This window comes from Poecilia reticulata, chromosome 20 (genome assembly GCF_904066995.2).
Source record: "Poecilia reticulata chromosome 20, P_reticulata-male-v2, whole genome shotgun sequence".
NCBI classification, from domain to species: domain Eukaryota; kingdom Metazoa; phylum Chordata; class Actinopteri; order Cyprinodontiformes; family Poeciliidae; genus Poecilia; species Poecilia reticulata.
The window spans coordinates 27033945-27052580 of record NC_088849.1 but is presented as its reverse complement, the minus strand read 5'-3'; the positions used below and the strand labels follow the sequence as shown (position 1 = coordinate 27052580).

Sequence of the window (18636 nt, the reverse complement as noted above, 5' to 3'; positions counted from 1 at the left end):
TTATTTACAGCTCCCAGGTTCTGCTGCTCGGTGCCGTCAGCAGAACCTTTCTAAGCCACTTCCAGCTGCAGGAAGTCATTCTGGGTTTCTCCTGCAGCAGAGAGAGAGCAACAGGAAGCTGCCGTGTGTTTGAATGGGACAGCCTGATGACGGGATGTCCAGCTTGTGACGCCGTCCACTGAAGGACAACAACGCTCTCACTTTCTGGGAAATAAACCTGGAGAAGTTCAGCTTTGGGAAGCTGACTCTGCATTAGTCAGAGTCTGAGAAAGAGATTCTGTTAGAAAATGTTAAAGTGATTTATGCTGAAACATAATCACCTGACTCATAGTTATTACAGCAATTTGATGATGGGAAAGAGAGGATGTTCTTCATCCTGACTGAAACTGAAGCAGAGGAACGTTTGGGTCAGTACAGAACCAGAACTGGATCGGACAGAAAGCTCTGTGGAAAACATTTAGTAATATTTCTATTGGTGGAAACGCAAATGGCCTTGAACTCAACTGAAACATTTGATTCATCACTTCGTCCCTCTAGGTTCAGGTCAAAGGCAGTTTGGTTGTCATGGCGACGTCCCAGACCTGTGATGTTCAGGATGTGACTGAAGGTAAAACCTGCAGCTGAACAGGAATCTAGAGAGTTTCTCCTACTGTTGGTTCATCATTTCCTAATATGACCTTTTGACCCCGGTCTGTGTTTCCTTTTTCAGGCCTGGTTTGTTCCTGAATGAAACATTTCCATACAGGCTTAGGAACGTCTGAGCTTTCAGAGACCTGCTTTGTTGGACCGTGGCTCAGATGAAACCAGAAATCTGTTGGTCCAGCAGCAGAGTCCGGCTTGGTTCCTGTTCCAGCTCCGGCTTCGTCTTTACGGTAATTAGCAGAACACAGCAGGAGGAGGCCTGAACCGGACCAGAACCTGGAGGACTGGATCCAGTACCGTCACATCTTTTCACTAAAACTGATTTTTTTAAAACTGCAACAGAAACTATTCTGTCGCTCATTGTCCGATGAATCTGATCAGGTCAGATCCTTACCTGCTTTCCTGGCCTAAGTTTCCTTTTTGGATCAGACCTCATGAAGCTCTTTCCTTCTGCCTGTGCTGAGTTGACCTATAACCTTTGTCCTGATAACTGAGGCCTGTAGAGTCTGAGATGTGAGTTCTCTGCTTTGGGCTAAATCTTTTTGGACATCCACTCTTGGAAAGATCCAAAGCTGATGAGATGTTTTCCTCTTGAAAAATGGTGGTTTGGAGATGACCTTTGACCTTCCGTGGAGTGATGAACAGCTGAAGTCATTGCTTTGCGTTGTTACGTCACACCTGGACGCTGCAGAGCAGGAAGCTGATGATGATTAGCAGGAAGGATCGACTCCGACGACTGAAAGACGTTTCGGTTTCCTCCCATGATCTCATGTGAGGACGGAGGAGCGTCTGTTTGATCAGAGATCATCAAAAATAAATAACGTTGCGTAAACATCTCTCATTTTACAGCGCAGGATGAAACATTCATCTGCTGCCGTCATTAAGCCGACAGCAGAAAACACCAGCAGAATCTGGGAGGAGAAAATTCACTTTCTGTGTGTCAGTCTGGGCCCGACATGTTTGCATCTTAAAGTGCTCTGAGTATAAATAGGAGGATAAATTAAACAGAAGAAGCAAACACTGGTCAGAACGTGGAGCTTCGCAGAAAAAGTGTTTGTGCAAAGCAGCAATTAGAGGCGACAGCAGAGAATCAGGTTCCAGAGAAACGCACAAACAAACGTCTGCTTTCTGTAAGCCGTCTGGGCCGTCACTGCCAAATGACCCGACCCGGTTGGTCCAGCGCCGGGACGGCCGAGCAGCAGGCTGTCATTATATGTTACATGTTCCTGCTAGATTAGCTTTAGAACCGCATATAATCACATGTTTACCACCAATGCACAAATATTTAAACCCAGAAAAATGTAAATATTTTTCATTTCAAAACTTTAATACCTAAAATGTGACTGAAAGAGATGGAAACTTAAATCTGCCAGCAGGTTTAAAACATGAGGTTTGGTTCTGACAGGATTCAGACAATTAATCCAAACAGAACCAAGATAAAACTCCAGGAGGTGACTTGGTTCTGATCATTATTCCAACATGTCTTCATTCTGCTGAGTCAGTTTACATCTTGTTTTAACACGTTAAACATCATGGCATCATCGGTTCACATTAATTATCAGGTTTAATTAATAGTAGTGACACACACACGCAGACACACACACACACACACACCTGGACTTACATCAGTTGAACCAACCAGCCGTCTCTTCAGTCTCTTTGCTTTGTGACTCAGCAGATCAAACGTCGTTTGACAGAATCTGACATCAGTTCATGTTTTTATCTTTATGGGTAAAAGATAAATATGTTAACAACAAGCACTGGTAACAAACACTAACACCAACCTTTACCAAAATTCAACTCACACCAAACCTTTAAAGAATCCACTGCATTAGGACCGGACCACACACACACACACATATGAAAACATGAAAAACCTCCAGTCATTAACACAACAGCTCATCCTTACATCTTTCAGATGAAAGTCAGGCCGGTACCGGACTCTGTGCAGTCAGAGCTGCTGGGTTCTGGTTCTGTGTGACTCACAGAAAACTCAGTAACTTTTCTGTTCAGGATGAAAAACTCTGACAGACTCGGAGATGAAAGGATGAAGTCATCATTCAGGAGAAAACGCATTCAGGAAATGTGAGTTTTTTCCAACACCTGGAGAACACACACACACCTCCACCCCAGCTCTGATTAGTCAGCTGGAAAACCCAATAAACTGTTGTCATGTTCATCTCACCTGGTTCTCTGCATTGGATCTGTGAAGCTTCAGAGAGAAATCGAGGTAAAGAATTATGAAGAAGTAGAATACGTTTATTAGTATTATTAGAACCAAAATAACAGAACAACTAGTGAAAGAACCAAAAACAGACAATTTAGAGTCAGAGACACAGAATGTCCATAAAACAGAAATAAAGCAGAAACAGGAATTATTGTCACTTCAGTGTTTCAGAGCATCAAACCAAGTTAAATATCAGTGAAAGACAACACAACAAACACAAACTGCAGATCTATCAGATCTGTCTGAAGGTCTGTGCTACATAAGGAGCTACAATGATGACAAAAATCTCTAAAATTAAACCTCATCAGAGTTTTCCATGTGACCTTTAGGTTTTGGACTTGCAGTTCTTCTCTTGTATTGCCTTGATCCAAACCATCCACTTCCTGTCAGGGAGCGGCTTTCTGGTGTTCCACACTTCAACCAAACACAGTCTGATGATGAGGATGAGGACGCTGCTCCGGCTGCTGCTTGGTGATTAAAGTTTAGGGAAAAGCGGGTCATGATTTGTGGAGAAACATTCAAAGCTTCAGTTCCTGGAAATCTCGTTAAATATTTATGCAGCATCTTAAATGTGAAAGAGATGATGGGTTCAGCTGATCTGCAGCATTTTTTCCTTCTAACTGATTTCACTTCTTTTCCTTTGAGACCTTCATCTGCAGCAGCTTTCTGTTTGTCTCCTCGTTTCCTCCTCTGCGTTCGGTATGCAGGTCAGATTCAGAGTTCGATGTAAACGTCCGTCCTGCATATGAAGGCAGGCCGACCAAACGGGACATGAAATGAAACCCCTACAGACACTTCAAACGTTCCCCACAGCGACCCGGCGGAGGCGGCGCCGCTGGGAGGGGTTTCCTCTGTTCAGGTCGCTCAGGTACTCTGCAGCACCGGCGGACTGGGAACAAACTGGGACCAGCAGGACTTTAACTGGGCAGAGGGAGTTTAGGAGGAACTCACTGGGATAAAAGCTGCATCTCCACAAAACCTTCCAGCAAAAAAAGACAAAGAATTTCAATCCAGAAGTTCAAACTGATGAACTGAAACTGAAGCTCTGCATAAAGTTCAGCCTGACGTTGTTTTAACCTCTGAGTGTCAGCGAAGTCTGTGCATGATGAGCGATACAATATGAACGATATGACGAGCGATACAATACGATATGAGCGATACGATATGAACGATATGATGCGCGGTATAATAAGATGAGTGATGCGATATGAACGATATGATGAAAAATACGATATGATACGATATGGGCGGTACGATCAGCGATACAAATGTGATGAATGATACAATACAATGAGCGATACGGTATGGGCGATACGATGAGTGATATGAGCATTACGGTACGATCATTGATGCAATACGATGAGTGATACAATATGATGAGCAATACAATATGAGCGATACAATGCGATGAGCAATCAATCATCTGCAGGGAAACCAGCCCCAAATTATTTAACAGTTGTTCCTGGTAGGTTTAGATTCAAATAAATAATGAAACAACCATAAATATGGAAATTAATAATAAATTGTAAATTGACATTTATCTACAGTGCATGTCACTTAGTCATTGGAAAGATGAAGAATCATTGCAGCTGAGCAGACTTTTTACGTTTCCTCTGGGATTCTGATGATTTATCTTTTATTTTGGAGGGTTTCCTTCCCATCACTCTAATCTGGCCAAATGAAGAGATTCAGCATAAACCTGACAGGGACATGTAGAGTTACAGGAAGGTAACGGGAACATTCTGGTCCATTTTATTATTTTAAGGTTTAAGATAAAAAAACATTAACACAGAATACGAAATAAAAGATGTTACAAGAATTGTTTAAAGACCCAAAGATCCGTTTAGAAAGTGTTGAGTTTCGGGTTCAGCTGCAGAACTTTGAATCAGAACCATGATTCAAATGGATCCATTACAAATTAACAACAGGACATTTCTCAGGACTCGTGTTTTAGGACCGTTAATTTGCTGCTGCAGCTGTTTGGACGTCGGACCAGGAATAGTTAAATCTGGGAAAGTTTCCGAGCCAGAATCACCGGAAAGCAGCAGCGGCCCAGACTCTGAAGCTTTCTGGCTCACATGTCCAACTTTGATGCTGCATCAGAACCAGACCGCAGATCCATGACGTCACAGAACCACTTCAGAAGGAGCAGCCGCTGACAGAGAGCGCTGAGTCAGGCTGACGGGGCAGCCGGGCTGCAGGAACACCAGCCTCTGACCTCTGACCTGCAGCAGCTCACTGTGAATCTGCTCCCTCTGGCTCTGGCCTCTGTGACCTCGGGTCCAGTTTTACCTCAGCAGGTTCGGTTCTGAGCTCCGGTCTGGTCGCCTGCTGACCGTCGTTACAGATGATGAACCGAAGATCATCACTGGTTGATTTGATGAGCCTCTTTAGTTTCCTGTTTTATCGCCAGGGAACTTGATCTGGTCATCAGGGTGTTTTAATTATGTTTCAAATAAACAAACTAAACTCAACCTGAGCTGGACGTGGAGATCCCAGTCAGGCTGATGATTCACAGAACAGATCAAAACTGAATCAGAAAATAAACGGCATTAATCTGCCGAATCCTAAAGAATTTGAATGATGCATAAAGAAAGCAGACAGACTCTGCAAGTCTCAGTTTCCCACATGTTGGACTTTTACACGTGACAATGAAAAGGTTTTCATAAAACGAGGCTGTGAAGCTGCATGAATATTAAAATCTCCCACACAAACCTGAACTCTTGTATAAATGTGAGGCCAGCTGTGCGGCCCGCAGCATTATTACCTTCCACTTCAGCCTGTCCCCAGCTGATGGATTTACATCCCATCAGCCGACGAGGCTCCGCTGAATCACAACGATGGAGGAGGAAGTGAGACGCAGCTGAAGCTCTCAGAACCGCTGTAGGGGAAGGAAACTGAACACTGGATCTGCAGCATCTGAGCCTGGACAGGAATAAAGCTTTCATCCTACATGATGTCAGGATCTGGAGGACAAACGAGACGGGATGAGAGTTAGCTCTCCATCAGGCTTCATGCGCTGCGGTTCTGTTTCTCTGCTCTCTGGAAATCAACCTTTAATTCAGCTTGTTCCATTGAACCAGGAGAGGAAAACATGGAAAAGCAGCAGAACAAACATCTTCTGTTGCTGTTGGCTCATCACAGGCTGATGTCACAGCAAAGATTATTGGTGCCTTCAGGGAGCGTACGTCATCTGGATGATGCGTCTGACAGGTTGAAGATTTACAGCCGGAAGTCACACGACACTAAAACTACCAGAAAATATAAGAGAAAAACTTTAAACTGAACTAAACTCCGTCAAACTGACCAAAATGAGTTGAAATACATTTACCTTTACTGAACTGGCTGAGAGGAACTGAACTCAACTGAATGCACTTTAACTATTTTGCTAATGTGGCTGATTTTTTAACCTTCTAGAATAATTTTGTTAGCTTTTCTCTCTCATGATGATTTCTCTAGATCAGTTAGTTTTTTTATTTAAATTTTTGCCGTAGTTTCTTTTGGACGTTGGTCGTTTCAGCTCTTTGTCATTTTGCTGCAGGAAGTTTAGCGGAAACCAAATGTCAGCAGACATCAAGTTTTCCTGGAGGAAATGCTTCATTCCTCATTCAGTAAATCATCCCATCATAACATTTTAACTGTTTTAAAGTTGAAACTCACATTTACTTCTGTAAAAATCCTTCATTAAAATTCAATAGTTCACACAAAAGAAATGAAAAATCTTTCATTATTCTTCAGCTTCCAGTTTGGTGAGGATTTGTGGATAATGGACGAGGTGGAGTCGGTCAGATGTAGGGTTGCCACAAGAGGTGTGCCGATCGATCGGTCACCGATCATAATCGCCCGATTTTCGTGAAAAAGTGCATGATCGGTGATCGGCGATCATTGGCTCTTGTTGCCGATCACCTGCATCTCATTTCTCAGCCTGCCTGTGCAGCTGGTCTCCTCTTTCCTAAGCGATGTGGAACTATAACGCACTGAGTGAATGGGGACGTTTGCGTGTTGCGGCAGAAAATTGAAGCAGGTCAAAATGCATCAGCACAACAAACCTAATACGACATAAAAACAATGCCATACTTGACGGAGTTTGGCTACATCGAGGCTCACTGCAGTAAAAAAGACATATGGAGGATCAGATAGCAGGTAAAGCAGCGCACAGCTACAAACACTCACCCGGATTAGCATGATGGTCAGAAAGCTAAACAAATAACCTGCAAAATAATTTAAGTCTTGGAGCTGCGATGTAAGACGCTGGTTCTGCTCTCACTGTTGAACCGCTGCTACGCTACAGGTAGTAATATTTCACAGACGGAGCGCCGCTTCTGCTCCACCTGGTAGTGACTCTCACACCGAACCTCTGCTTAAAGCTGCAGCATCTAACCTAAAAAAATACATTTTACATACGTATTAAAACTTTCGCTGTCCTAACATGAGACAGATAATCTCTAAAAAATAATCGATCTCCTCCCTGCTCTGCATAATTACTCTGCTCAGTCAGAAACAGCCAATCAGAACTAGCAGTAATCAGCTAGCCGCCATGCTAACAGGAATTTTTCATTCAGTAACTCTGGATTGTTTATTATAATGGATCCTGTATTGCCTTTGAATGTTAAGTTTTATACTTGAATTTTTTGGCAATGTTGAGAGGTTTTATTTTGGCTCTTTGCATTATTTAGCCTCTTCAGAGCCTCCATATGTTATCAGTTTGTTAAAGATAGTATTACTGATAACAGTACAATTTGCACAATGTCTGTTTTGTTTAGTTTTCTTCTTGGAAAAAGTTATTAAAAACAAGTTTTTGTCTAAATTAAGGTGAATTCATGGCTCTTTTTTCCACATAATGTAACCGGTAGTGTTTATGATAAAAAAATAATAACAATTATATGATCGGTATCGGTGATCGGCTCTCATGGGTAATTGGTATTGGCAGGAAAAAACCTGATCGGCACATCTCTAGTTGCCACCGTTCAGAAACCAAAATAAGGGACGCCCACCATGGCGCTTCGCCCTGCTCTCATGGGGCGGGATGGCCACTGCAGTGATGGATATTATTTTATGGCAGTTTTTTGTCTTTAAAAAATTATCATAGAGCAATCGTTCATGCATAGAGTACTCCTAAGCCGTACTCCGATCAGCGTAGCATAACTTAAACATGTTTAATTAAGCCTGTGTAAAAAGTATTTGGTAAACTACTCAAGTACTGAGTAATTGATCAGAACACCTGATTTAATTTTCAAAATGTGTCCTCAGACAGTCAAAGTACAAAAGTTATGTGAACATTCTGGTATTTTAAATAATACTACCAGAATAATTTATTCAAATAAGGAGTTAGGTGTGGAGGCAGGTTATAAACCAGATTTACCACAGGGGCCAGGATAGTTGGTGTGTTTTCATGGCAACACTTGAAAAAGAATTAAACAAAAATTAAAAAAGAGCTATATTTCATCATTTGCTATAAATGAGCCGAAGAGCAACTTGTCATTTATAGAAATTCCGAACAAATCGCGGGTAGCAAACCCTAGTCAGATGTTTGGTTTCTCAGAGACATTGTCCATCCGTCCGTCCGTTCTTCTGTCTGTTCTTCTGTTTTTCCCACCAAATGAAAATCTGGTTGAAAACGAGCAGTAGGAGCCAAGAAAGAGCAGCAGGGAAGCTGAACGATGTGAGGAAGGAAGCAGATGAGCTCACAGTAAACCTGACTAAGTTTCATCTCAGGACGTCTCCAGGCCACACACTGACTGACGGCACCGACCCGGCCCGGTCCGCCGGACTCACAGAACCTGATCACTCTGACAGTAATTACTCCCCAAACTGCCAGAAAACCTTCCTTCCTCCTGGTTTGTTTTACGTTTCTCCCACTGAGGGAAAAATCTGCTTTTCATTAAGACCTTCAGACGTTTTCTGATCGTTTAACCGCTGAACGTTTAGAAACCGACTGAAGCTGCAGGTCGATCGTGGAAACAAAGCATTTCTGTGACTTTATAGCATCTTCAGTCATTTTAAACCTTCAGGGATTTTTACATGTTTTACTCTTTTAAATAAAGTGAGAACAGACGAGCAGAACAGAAAACAGGGAGCAGAGAAGAAAACCAGCTAAATAAACACGAACAGTTTGAGTTTTTATTGTTAGCTTAACGGAAAGCGAGCCGGCTTCCAGCTCAACAGATCATCCTGTGAATTTGGCTAAAATGTGTGAAAAATTATCCTAATTTATCTGTTTACAGTGAGTTTTAATTATGATCACATCCAGTCACACTGAGGGAAGAAACAGGCTGATCCAATCAAACTGGAGAACCAGAACCCGGCTCAGTGCCGCCTGGATGATTACTGACAGAACCAAACGGGTTTGGTTTGATGAATGAGGAGGAAACCACGATAATCTAACACCCAGATGGAAGATGTGATCCGCCTCGTATGGGGCCCATTTCTGCAGACACATCTGACTGATGAGCAGAAACTTCGTCCCTCACTTCACCTCAATGTGGGAATAAAAATAAAAACGTTTGTTCAGTTTTAGGAGCTCCTTTGACCTGATCTCAGGATTCTCCATGTCTACTTTCTCTGCTGTAGTTTATTCCTCTAATGACTCACCTGTTCCTCTGCTCAGCGTTTCACTCCGTGTTTCCAACCTGGATCTTTCCTCACGGTCTCCTGTGGTTTCTGCTGTCAGCTGTTATTTTACTGCTTTAGTTATTAACTGTAAAATGTTTCTGGATTCCTCCTGTTGGGTCTCAAAACATGGCAGAAACAAAGCTAAGAAAGCAACAGCAGCAGCTACAGTTTATCTGAGTCTGATTGAATCTGTGCTGCATGGCAGACAACCAGCAGCAGCATCAACACGCTGGAGGTCAAAGGTCACAGTATCAACACAGCTCCTCTTCAGTCAGGAAGTCATTCAGATGTGGATAAATCTCTTAAAGTCACAGTGGAAGGACTTCCTGATACCAGAATAATTTATTTACGACTCTGGAGGAACGTCGAGCACCGACCCGGTTAGAAATGGTTCCACTGATGATGATCTCTGATGACAGACTTTACATTCAGTCAGATATTCACCGTAGACTCCATCTCTAAACTTGTCTGGGATTCTTACAGGTGATTCAATTCTGCTTCACATCAGTCAGTCTGTCTAGTTTCTCACTTCCTGTCTGGACCCTCAATGTTTCCCTCATTCTCTGAGACCATCTGACAGCTTAGGACTAAAGTTTAGATTTGGATCATTAAGTATGTTCACCTTAAAGACTTTTGTCCGTCTCTGGTGAATCTGGTTATCTCTTATTGTCCTTGTCTGTTGTTTTTGTATTTAAACGTCTGCAATAGTTCCTGAATCACTGATTCATTTCTGACTTTATTCTTGTTCTCAGTTCTTTTTCGTACCAGTCAGACTTCCTTTAAAGCACATCTCTTCATATCATGTTTATCATCTTTCTGTCAGAAACAACAGAGCTAACTGTGGCTCACTGCTGCCTCCTGCTGGATCTGATCACAAATTACACCCAGAACACCTGCAAACATCTGATCTCCCAGTGCAGATGATTTTCATCTGTTAGATTTACCTCCATGTGTTTTATATGCTTACATTTTTAGGAGTTACTTTAACTTTACAAAAATGGACCACATGACCTGCCTGACAGATTTATTGTCTGATCCATATGTTTATAAATCAGTAAGATCTTGTTTGGTTGGTGAACAAAAGCTGCGCTCTTGCTCTGTCTTTGCTGTTTTTCTATTGCTGTTGTCTTCCTGTAGCCTTTATTGAACCTGTGAAAGCATTGCTCACAGAGTGACTACAGCTAACAAACTATTAATCACAAGTTAGAGGTGAAAATGACAAACATGAAATATTCTTGACTTAAAGCCCCATCTTTTAAGGACAGAAGAGCGAAATAAAAAACATTACTCTGCATTGTTTTAAACTTCAAACATCCAATGGTCACATGATTTCTGAGAAGTTAAAAAAGGGAAGCGCTCAGAGCTCTTTCAGTTCAGGCTCCATTTAGTTTTGTGGGATCAGAATAAGAAGCTGACTCGGCGAAGGTTTGACCGAACATTTGGGTTTTGTTTCTGTGGGCCGTGGAGGAAACCAGAACCAGAAGAGTCTCCAGCACATAACCAGCAAAGAAACTAACATTCTCCGGTTTGTAAAACAGAACCCTACAACTTTACAACTTCCTGCTCTCTGTCTCCACTTTGACCATTCAATAGTTTAATGGTTTCTGCTGAACAGAAACTTGTTCTGTTCACATTCTGTAAATAAGCTGGATTTTTACTATTTAAGCCTTCCAGTCATTAGGAATATTTCCATTTTTAATTTGTTACAGTACTCAGGTTTATTGAATATAATCCTGCCATTTGTGAAAAGAAATGATGCAGAGTTTTTTTTTTAAAAGAACTAATTCAGCATGAGAACTGGTTCCTTCTGCTGAGGTGATTGTCATGATTCTTATGGTAGTTGGTAGAAAGTTTTGGACATTTACAGAAACTGCTGAGTTCCTCATGTTGAAGCTGTTTTCCTATCGCTCTGCAGATCCAATGTTTCAGACTTTGAGATCAAATCAGAGGATGAATGTCAGCTGGAGGCATTAATGGCTGTACTATAAAGCAGGATCCTCTGAACACCTGAGACAGTTTCAGACATTTTAAAGTCTCATCAGATTCATGTTTCCTGCTGAAATCAATTTAAGCTTTCTGCCTTGGACAGCTCAGACAGAAGCTGACTGGTTTCTTTTCCAGACAGACTGAAGAGCAGAAGATGGAGGTTAGAGTGAAGGATAACCAGGACAGAACCAAGTCTCCAGGATCCAGCTGTCTGACTCTGACGAGAGTCCAATCCAAAGTCCAAACTGCTGCTCCTCACAATGAACCTTCAGACAAAAAGTATGAAATGCTTCTTATGAAGGGTTTCACATCATAATAAACACTGGTTTACGTGATTGTTTTAGCACAAAATTCAGCCAGATACTTTGTTGGGAGTGCTGAACAAAGTCTGCCCCCTGCTGGTTTACTGAGTAAATTCATAACCTTTTGGAATAAAACCTCTTAGTTTTATAGAAACTACAAATTTTCCACTTAGGCACTTTAAACCAGGACCACTAAAATTCAGTCATTACAGGGGGATTTTAAAACATCCACAGATTTATAATTCTAATAATTATTTAGACGCCAACCTGAGCAACAGCAGCGACTCTTTAGTTTTCCTCAAACACCTCTGGGATTCAGACCAATTAATACATTAAAATATGTATTTACTGAACCAGCAGGAGTAATTTTGGTCAAATCATCAGTGAATAAACAATTTGATGATGGAAAATTAACTAAGCTAATATATTCAAGAAAAACTGAATAACTGCTGTGAAATATTACATAAAAATTCAGCCCAAGTAAAAGCAGATTATATTTCATCCAGAAAAGAAGTCAGATATTTTTTTAGTGTTGTGGATGATGATTTAAAATCAAATGTTTCCACAAATCAGTTTTTAAATATTTTTATTCAGTAGGTGATTCAGTGTTTCTAGGTTAATCACTTTAACTAGATTACTAAATTATTATTATTACCAATTTATGGATCCTTACACTATATGTATGTTTCAGAGGCCAAAGCCACATACAAACATCAGCAGCTTCAGGGTCCAGCTGTGTGTCTCTGAAGTCCATAGAACCACCTCTGACCTTTAGCCAGGAACCTGCATCATCTGGAACAAAGTAAGGCCATTTTCCTTCTCTGAACTGACCTGATGGAAAATGAACTTTTTTAGGGTTGACTATTAGAGTCAGCAGTGTCACACCCTAATATTTCTCATCAAGAGTTGGTAAATTATTAGAAATGAAGAACTGTCTTAACAGAGTGAGGAGGAGGAGCAGCGTTGGAGAGGAGGAGCAGCCGTCCTGCTGTGCTTTGTGCTGCAACGTCCTGAAGGATCCGGTCTCTACCAGCTGTGGCCACTGGTTCTGCAGACAGTGCACCAGTTCATACTGGGATGAGGCAGCTTTATCAGGAAACGCCTCTTGTCCAAACTGTGGAAAACGTTTAAAAAGGAGAAATGAACAGGACACAGGCAACCAGAGCAACTCTCTGTATGGTAAGATGCTTGTGATATTATTTAGCTTTAGCATCAGTTCTTTGTCTCTGTTTCCTGTTTATTGTGGCATAAATCCATTTTATGGTTTTGAAACAGAAATCTGCAATAAAATGTGTCTCTCACCTGTCTGAATAAAATTGATTACTTAATATTTCCTTTAAAAACATATTTATGAAACATTTAATTTAAAAAAACCTGTATTAAATATTTAGTCTGGAGAGAGAGTTTTCCCAGTAAAAGGAAGCACCTGTCACTTTCCTTATCTACATGACTGAGTCTTGGTAAACAGGTAAAAATATTCAAATGCAAAATAAAATTTTAAGATTTGAAAGATTTTATTGTATTTTATTTGCATCTAATTTACATCTCATTTGTTCTGTTTTTCAGTAGATGATGGTCTGCAAAAGGCTTTAGAGGAACATAAGATCAGTCTTAGGAGGAGATGTGAATGTGTGACTGAAGGAAGTGATGAAACAGGAAGTAATGAAATAGGAAGTAGAACCCTCCTCAACAGAATCTACACTGATCTCTACATCACAGAGGGTCAGAGTGAAGAGGTTAATACCCAACATGAGATGAAGCAGCTGGAGAGAGCTTCCAAGATTCAGAACCTCAATGACTCTCCAATCAGGTGCCATGACATCTTTAAATCCTTCCCTGACCAACATGAAGCCATCAGAGTAGTTCTGACCAACGGCATCGCTGGTGTTGGAAAAACCTTCTCAGTGCAGAAGTTCACTCTGGACTGGGCCGAAGGCTTGGAGAACCAAGATGTCAGTGTGGTGGTTTTGCTGTCGTTCAGGGAGCTGAACCTGATCAGAGATCAGCAGCACAGTCTTCTCTCGCTGCTCCATGTTTTCCATCCAACACTCCAGAAGCTCTCAGCAGAGCAGCTGTCTGTCTGCAAACTGCTCTTCATCTTTGATGGCCTGGATGAAAGCAGACTTTCACTGGACTTCAGCAGCAGGCAGCTGGTTTCTGACATCACACAGAAGTCATCAGTCAACGTTCTGCTGACAAACCTCATCGAGGGGAGCCTGCTTCCCTCGGCTCTCATCTGGATAACTTCCAGACCTGCAGCGGCCAATCAGATCCCTGCTTCATGTGTTTCCAGGGTAACAGAAGTACGAGGCTTCACTGACGCCCAGAAGGAGGAGTACTTCAGGAGGAGGTTCAGTGATGAAGAACTGTCCAGCAGAATCATCTCCCACATCCAGACCTGCAGGAGCCTCCACATCATGTGTGGAATCCCAGTCTTCTGCTGGATCACTGCTACGGTTCTGGAGAACATGTTGACCTCAGAGCAGAGAGGAGAGCTGCCCAAGACCATGACTGACATGTACTCACACTTCCTGCTGGTCCAGACAAAGAGAAAGAAGAACAAGTACCATGGAGGACATGAGACAGGTCCACAGGAGCTGATGGAGGCTGACAGGGAAGTTCTTCTGAAGCTGGGGAGGCTGGCGTTGGAACATCTGGAGAAAGGAAACATCATGTTCTACCAAGAAGACCTGGAGCAGTGTGGTCTGGATGTCACAGAGGCCTCAGTGTACTCAGGAGTTTGTACAGAGATCTTCAAAAGAGAGAGTGTGATCTTCCAGAAACCAGTTTACTGCTTTGTTCATCTGAGCATCCAGGAGTTTCTGGCTGCAGTTTACATGTTCCACTGTTTCACCAGCAGGAATACAGAGGTCATGGAGGAGTTCCTGGGAAAAAACTTCAGTTTCTCATCTTTTGATGATCTCCTGAAATTAGCACTGGAGAAATCTCTCTTCAGTAAAAATGGTCACCTGGATCTGTTTGTTCGTTTCCTTCATGGTCTCATTCTTGAGTCCAACCAGAGACTGTTGGGAGGCCTGCTGGGTCAGACAGAGATCAGTCCAGAAACCATCCAGAGAATCACCAACAATCTGAAGTACATGAATAATGATAGAGTTTCTCCAGACAGAAACATCAACCTTTTCCTCTGTCTGATAGAGGTAAATGATCTCTCAGTTTATCAGGAGATCCAACAGTTCCTGAAATCAGATAATAGACCAAATAAGAAACTGTCAGAGATCCACTGCTCAGCTCTGGCCTACATGCTGCAGATCTCAGAGGAGGTTCTGGACGTATTTGACTTAAGCAAATACAAAACGACAGCAGGAGGTTACCTGAGACTAATACCAGCTGTGAGAAACTGCAAAAAGGCTTTGTAAGTTCAAAAGACTTTTGTGGTTTTGAACTAAAATGTTACATTGACCTGATAAGACTTCCATCCATCCATCCATCCATTTTCTTGCACCCTTGTCCCTTTGTGGGGTCGGGAGGGTTACTGGTCCTGATAAGACAATAGTTTGAAAATCATAGTTTTGTTCATGTTTAACTTTTTTTTATCTTGATATTCATCACTATTTTATTCTAATTCCTGTCCTCTTCCTGCCTTGTGCTTGACATTTTTAAAAATCAGATTTGCTGATTGTCGACTCACTGAGACTCACTGTGAAGTCGTGGCTGCAGCTCTGAAATCCAACCCCTCCCATCTGGCTCAACTGGATCTCAGTAAGAATTATGACCTGAAGGATTCTGGAGTGAAGCGTCTCTCTTCTGGACTCAGGAGTTCAAACTGTAGACTAGAGACTCTCATGTGAGTTTGCTGGTATTGCACAGTTTCCCACTAAAAGACGATGACTAACTGCCAGCAGTTATCCAGCAGCTCCTGCATTTTCATTTACAGTGAAATAATATTACATGTAGTGTCAGTAATATAAATTTAACAGTAAATTTCATATATACTGTTGAATAAAATTATGAAAAAGCTGCTATTAATAATTAGTGTGATTCATGTTGCCATACTGTTGCATAATAGTTTATTTAAGCATATAGAAATTTGGCTAAGCTCCTACAGAAAACACTTATTGTGCTTTTTTTAGAATCACACAATAAGCAACAAGACATAATTTGAAATGTAAAATTTTACATGGGAAACAGACACAGATTATATCAATATATCTACACTACCATGGCTCTCTGAGCAGGAATTTTATTAAAACAATGGGGTCAGATCTGAGACACATGTATGCAGTAACAGAGTTGGTACATCCTGTGATGATGGGTCAGATGGAGAACATCACTAGTGGTAGTTCTGCTACAGACAAAAAAACAACTTAATTTTATTTAGATGAGTGACAGACTGGTCAAACTAATTCTAATCTGATCTGTAAATATGGGACAGTTATTCCACCTATTGTTACTAAACCATACAGTTGACCTGCTTTAGTTCCTCTATGGATAAGACAGACCAGTTTCTACACATTGACTGTAAAACACTTATAGGATTCATTTCGCCAGCTTCTGATTTACATTGCAGTAAGCAGTTAAGTTTTTCTGAACTAATGCTGGCTATTTGTATATTAATGTTTGCATTTGGTGATATTATTAAAATAATTAAAAATATACATCTCCACCACCAGATACATCAGGTTTTCATCTGGTGCTTACAAAAGACATATGGCTGATGCAAACCAACAGGAACTTTGCTGTAGGAGAGCCTTTCTCCCTGTTAGACAGTTTTTATGTGAGAGGAGGCTGTAAAATATATTAAAAAAACAAATGATAAAAACCAAGAACTGAAGTAAAAATACCTGAAAATAAGAGCTGCAGCCATTTTATTTTATAAGATGGCATACTAGCTGGTTTATCCTGCTATTACTATAATTTAAGTGAAGATTTATTTTAATTTTCCTTCAATCCATTGCACATATCCAGTAACCTGATATAAACAAAGTGTACAATACAGAACTAGTATGAATACACACCTTTATATGTTAAAATCAGCAACTTTACATTGACATACTTAAAGAACAGTAAATAAGTAATTTTACTGTGAAACCAATAAACATATTTTATATATGTCATTCTTTTATTTATTTGTCTGGAATATCCTAAAAAAACCTATTTTATTTTCAGAAGTTTTCTCTTTGTAGTATTTCTTTATCCAGAGATATTTTGTTTTCCTTTTTGGTTTTGAAATTTAAGACATGAGCCATTTTTTAAAATTCTATCTTGTTTTAGTTTATTTTTTTTCCAAAACATCATGCTTAACATGTAAGCATATTAAAAACTACTGACCAGTTTCATTTTAAAGATAAAAATGTTCTTAAGAGCCGAGTTGAGTCTCTGTGACAGAACATGTGAAGTCGTGTAACGTGAAGCTAAAACGTTTCATGTTGTCTTCTAAGACTGGAGTGCTGCAGTTTGTCAGAGACCAGCTGTGCTCATCTGGTCTCAGCTCTGACCTTTAACCCCTCTTACCTGAGAGAGCTGGACCTCAGTGACAACTGCAAGCTGCACGACTCTGGATTAGAGAAATTGTGCTGTTTTCTCCAGAGTCCATTTTGCAGACTGGAGATTCTGAGGTAAGATTTATTGACTCTATGATGAATTCTGACGGGTAAAGGTTTATTTGCTTGATGTTTGATATCTTTAATAGAAAATGTAATGTACATTTAAGACAAAATAGATTATTTGGTCATTTTCTGTGACTTGTTTTGTTTAAAATAGTTTTAATGTTCAAAATCAAAATTTTAAATGATATACATTTTATCTTTAGTTTTCGACATGCTCAGGTAAAACAAAGGAAATCACTTTGCACATGAGAGGTGTGTAAAAGTGACAGTGAGACAGCTGCATCTGAATGCCGACAGAATTGGCTACGATTATTATAACATGTATTTTATAGTGTAGCCTCACAATGAGCCACATTTTCTTGAGTAAAAATATTGTGTAAAGGGGAATTACAGAAGTAAAATGACCGGAAAACCCTAAGAGGAAGTGGAAATCTAATGACAAATCCTTTCTTAGGAATCTGTTTCTGCTGCGAGATCTTTCTGTACATCTAATAATTTTTCAGCAAAAATGTTTTAGATTCCGAGTCACAAATAATACTGAGTGATTTTTAATAACTGACTTTTATTCATTGCTTGTGAGACAGGATTGCACCATGAATACAAAATGCACTTTGCTGGTATCCTCTTACATTTGCCTTTTTTTTTCTTGTGTAGACTGAAGGACTGCAGTTTGTCCCAGGCTGGTTGTGTGTTTCTGGTTGCATCTCTGAAGGCCAACCCCTCCCATCTGAGAGAGCTGGACCTGGGTTATAACAACCTGCAGGACTCTGGAGTGAAGGAGCTCTGTGCAGCTCTGGAAAATCAACACAGCAGGATGGAAACTCTGAGGTCTGTTTAACCATATTATCTACTAAACAATCCTCTAATTTTTCTCTTTTTTAAGGATTTCTAGTGTTTTCATATATTTGACAAAATCACCAGCTTAATTTAACTAAAGGGAGCATGATAAATTTTAAACTTATGCCAATTTATTTATATAATTATGTTAGGAAATGCAGGTTTAAATCTACTTTTGTGCAGATTTTAACGAGAGCAGAAGAAAATGTGTTAATATACGAGACTTGCCGTTTTACTTTATTAATTAAGACTAAAATGATGCAACTTTAAAAATGCGTTTTATTTTCTTAAAGTAAGTTTTAAGAATCGAGCTGTTCTATCACAGAGATTAAACACTGAGATCAAGAGCAGATCCTTATTGAAAGAAGTTAACAGGTTATTATAGCCAGAAACACACAAAAAGATCTTATTCTGCTAAAATAACCACAACATCCTAAACTATGAATAGCATTTTGCACATAAC

General features: G+C 40.5%; 1 protein-coding gene across 6 annotated transcripts in view; it reads left to right on the top strand.

Moving 5' to 3' along the window:
* LOC103460133 (NLR family CARD domain-containing protein 3-like) overlaps positions 1-18636 on the top strand; it is a 35939-nt gene that overhangs the window by 14382 nt on the left and 2921 nt on the right. For 3 of the 6 annotated variants that reach the window (XM_081601175.1, XM_081601176.1, XM_081601174.1), the window contains 9 exons: positions 11-607; positions 710-872; positions 11607-11746; positions 12461-12571; positions 12713-12948; positions 13336-15142; positions 15398-15574; positions 17169-17345; positions 17991-18164. In XM_081601175.1, the coding sequence (XP_081457301.1) occupies positions 798-872; positions 11607-11746; positions 12461-12571; positions 12713-12948; positions 13336-15142; positions 15398-15574; positions 17169-17345; positions 17991-18164 (2897 nt within the window). In that variant the 5' untranslated portion in view covers positions 11-607; positions 710-797. Of the gene's footprint in view, positions 1-10; positions 608-709; positions 873-10847; positions 11007-11602; positions 11747-12460; positions 12572-12712; positions 12949-13335; positions 15143-15397; positions 15575-17168; positions 17346-17990; positions 18165-18636 lie in introns of those variants that run through there. The other 3 variants (XM_081601177.1, XM_081601178.1, XM_081601179.1) reach the window with 3 other exon arrangements.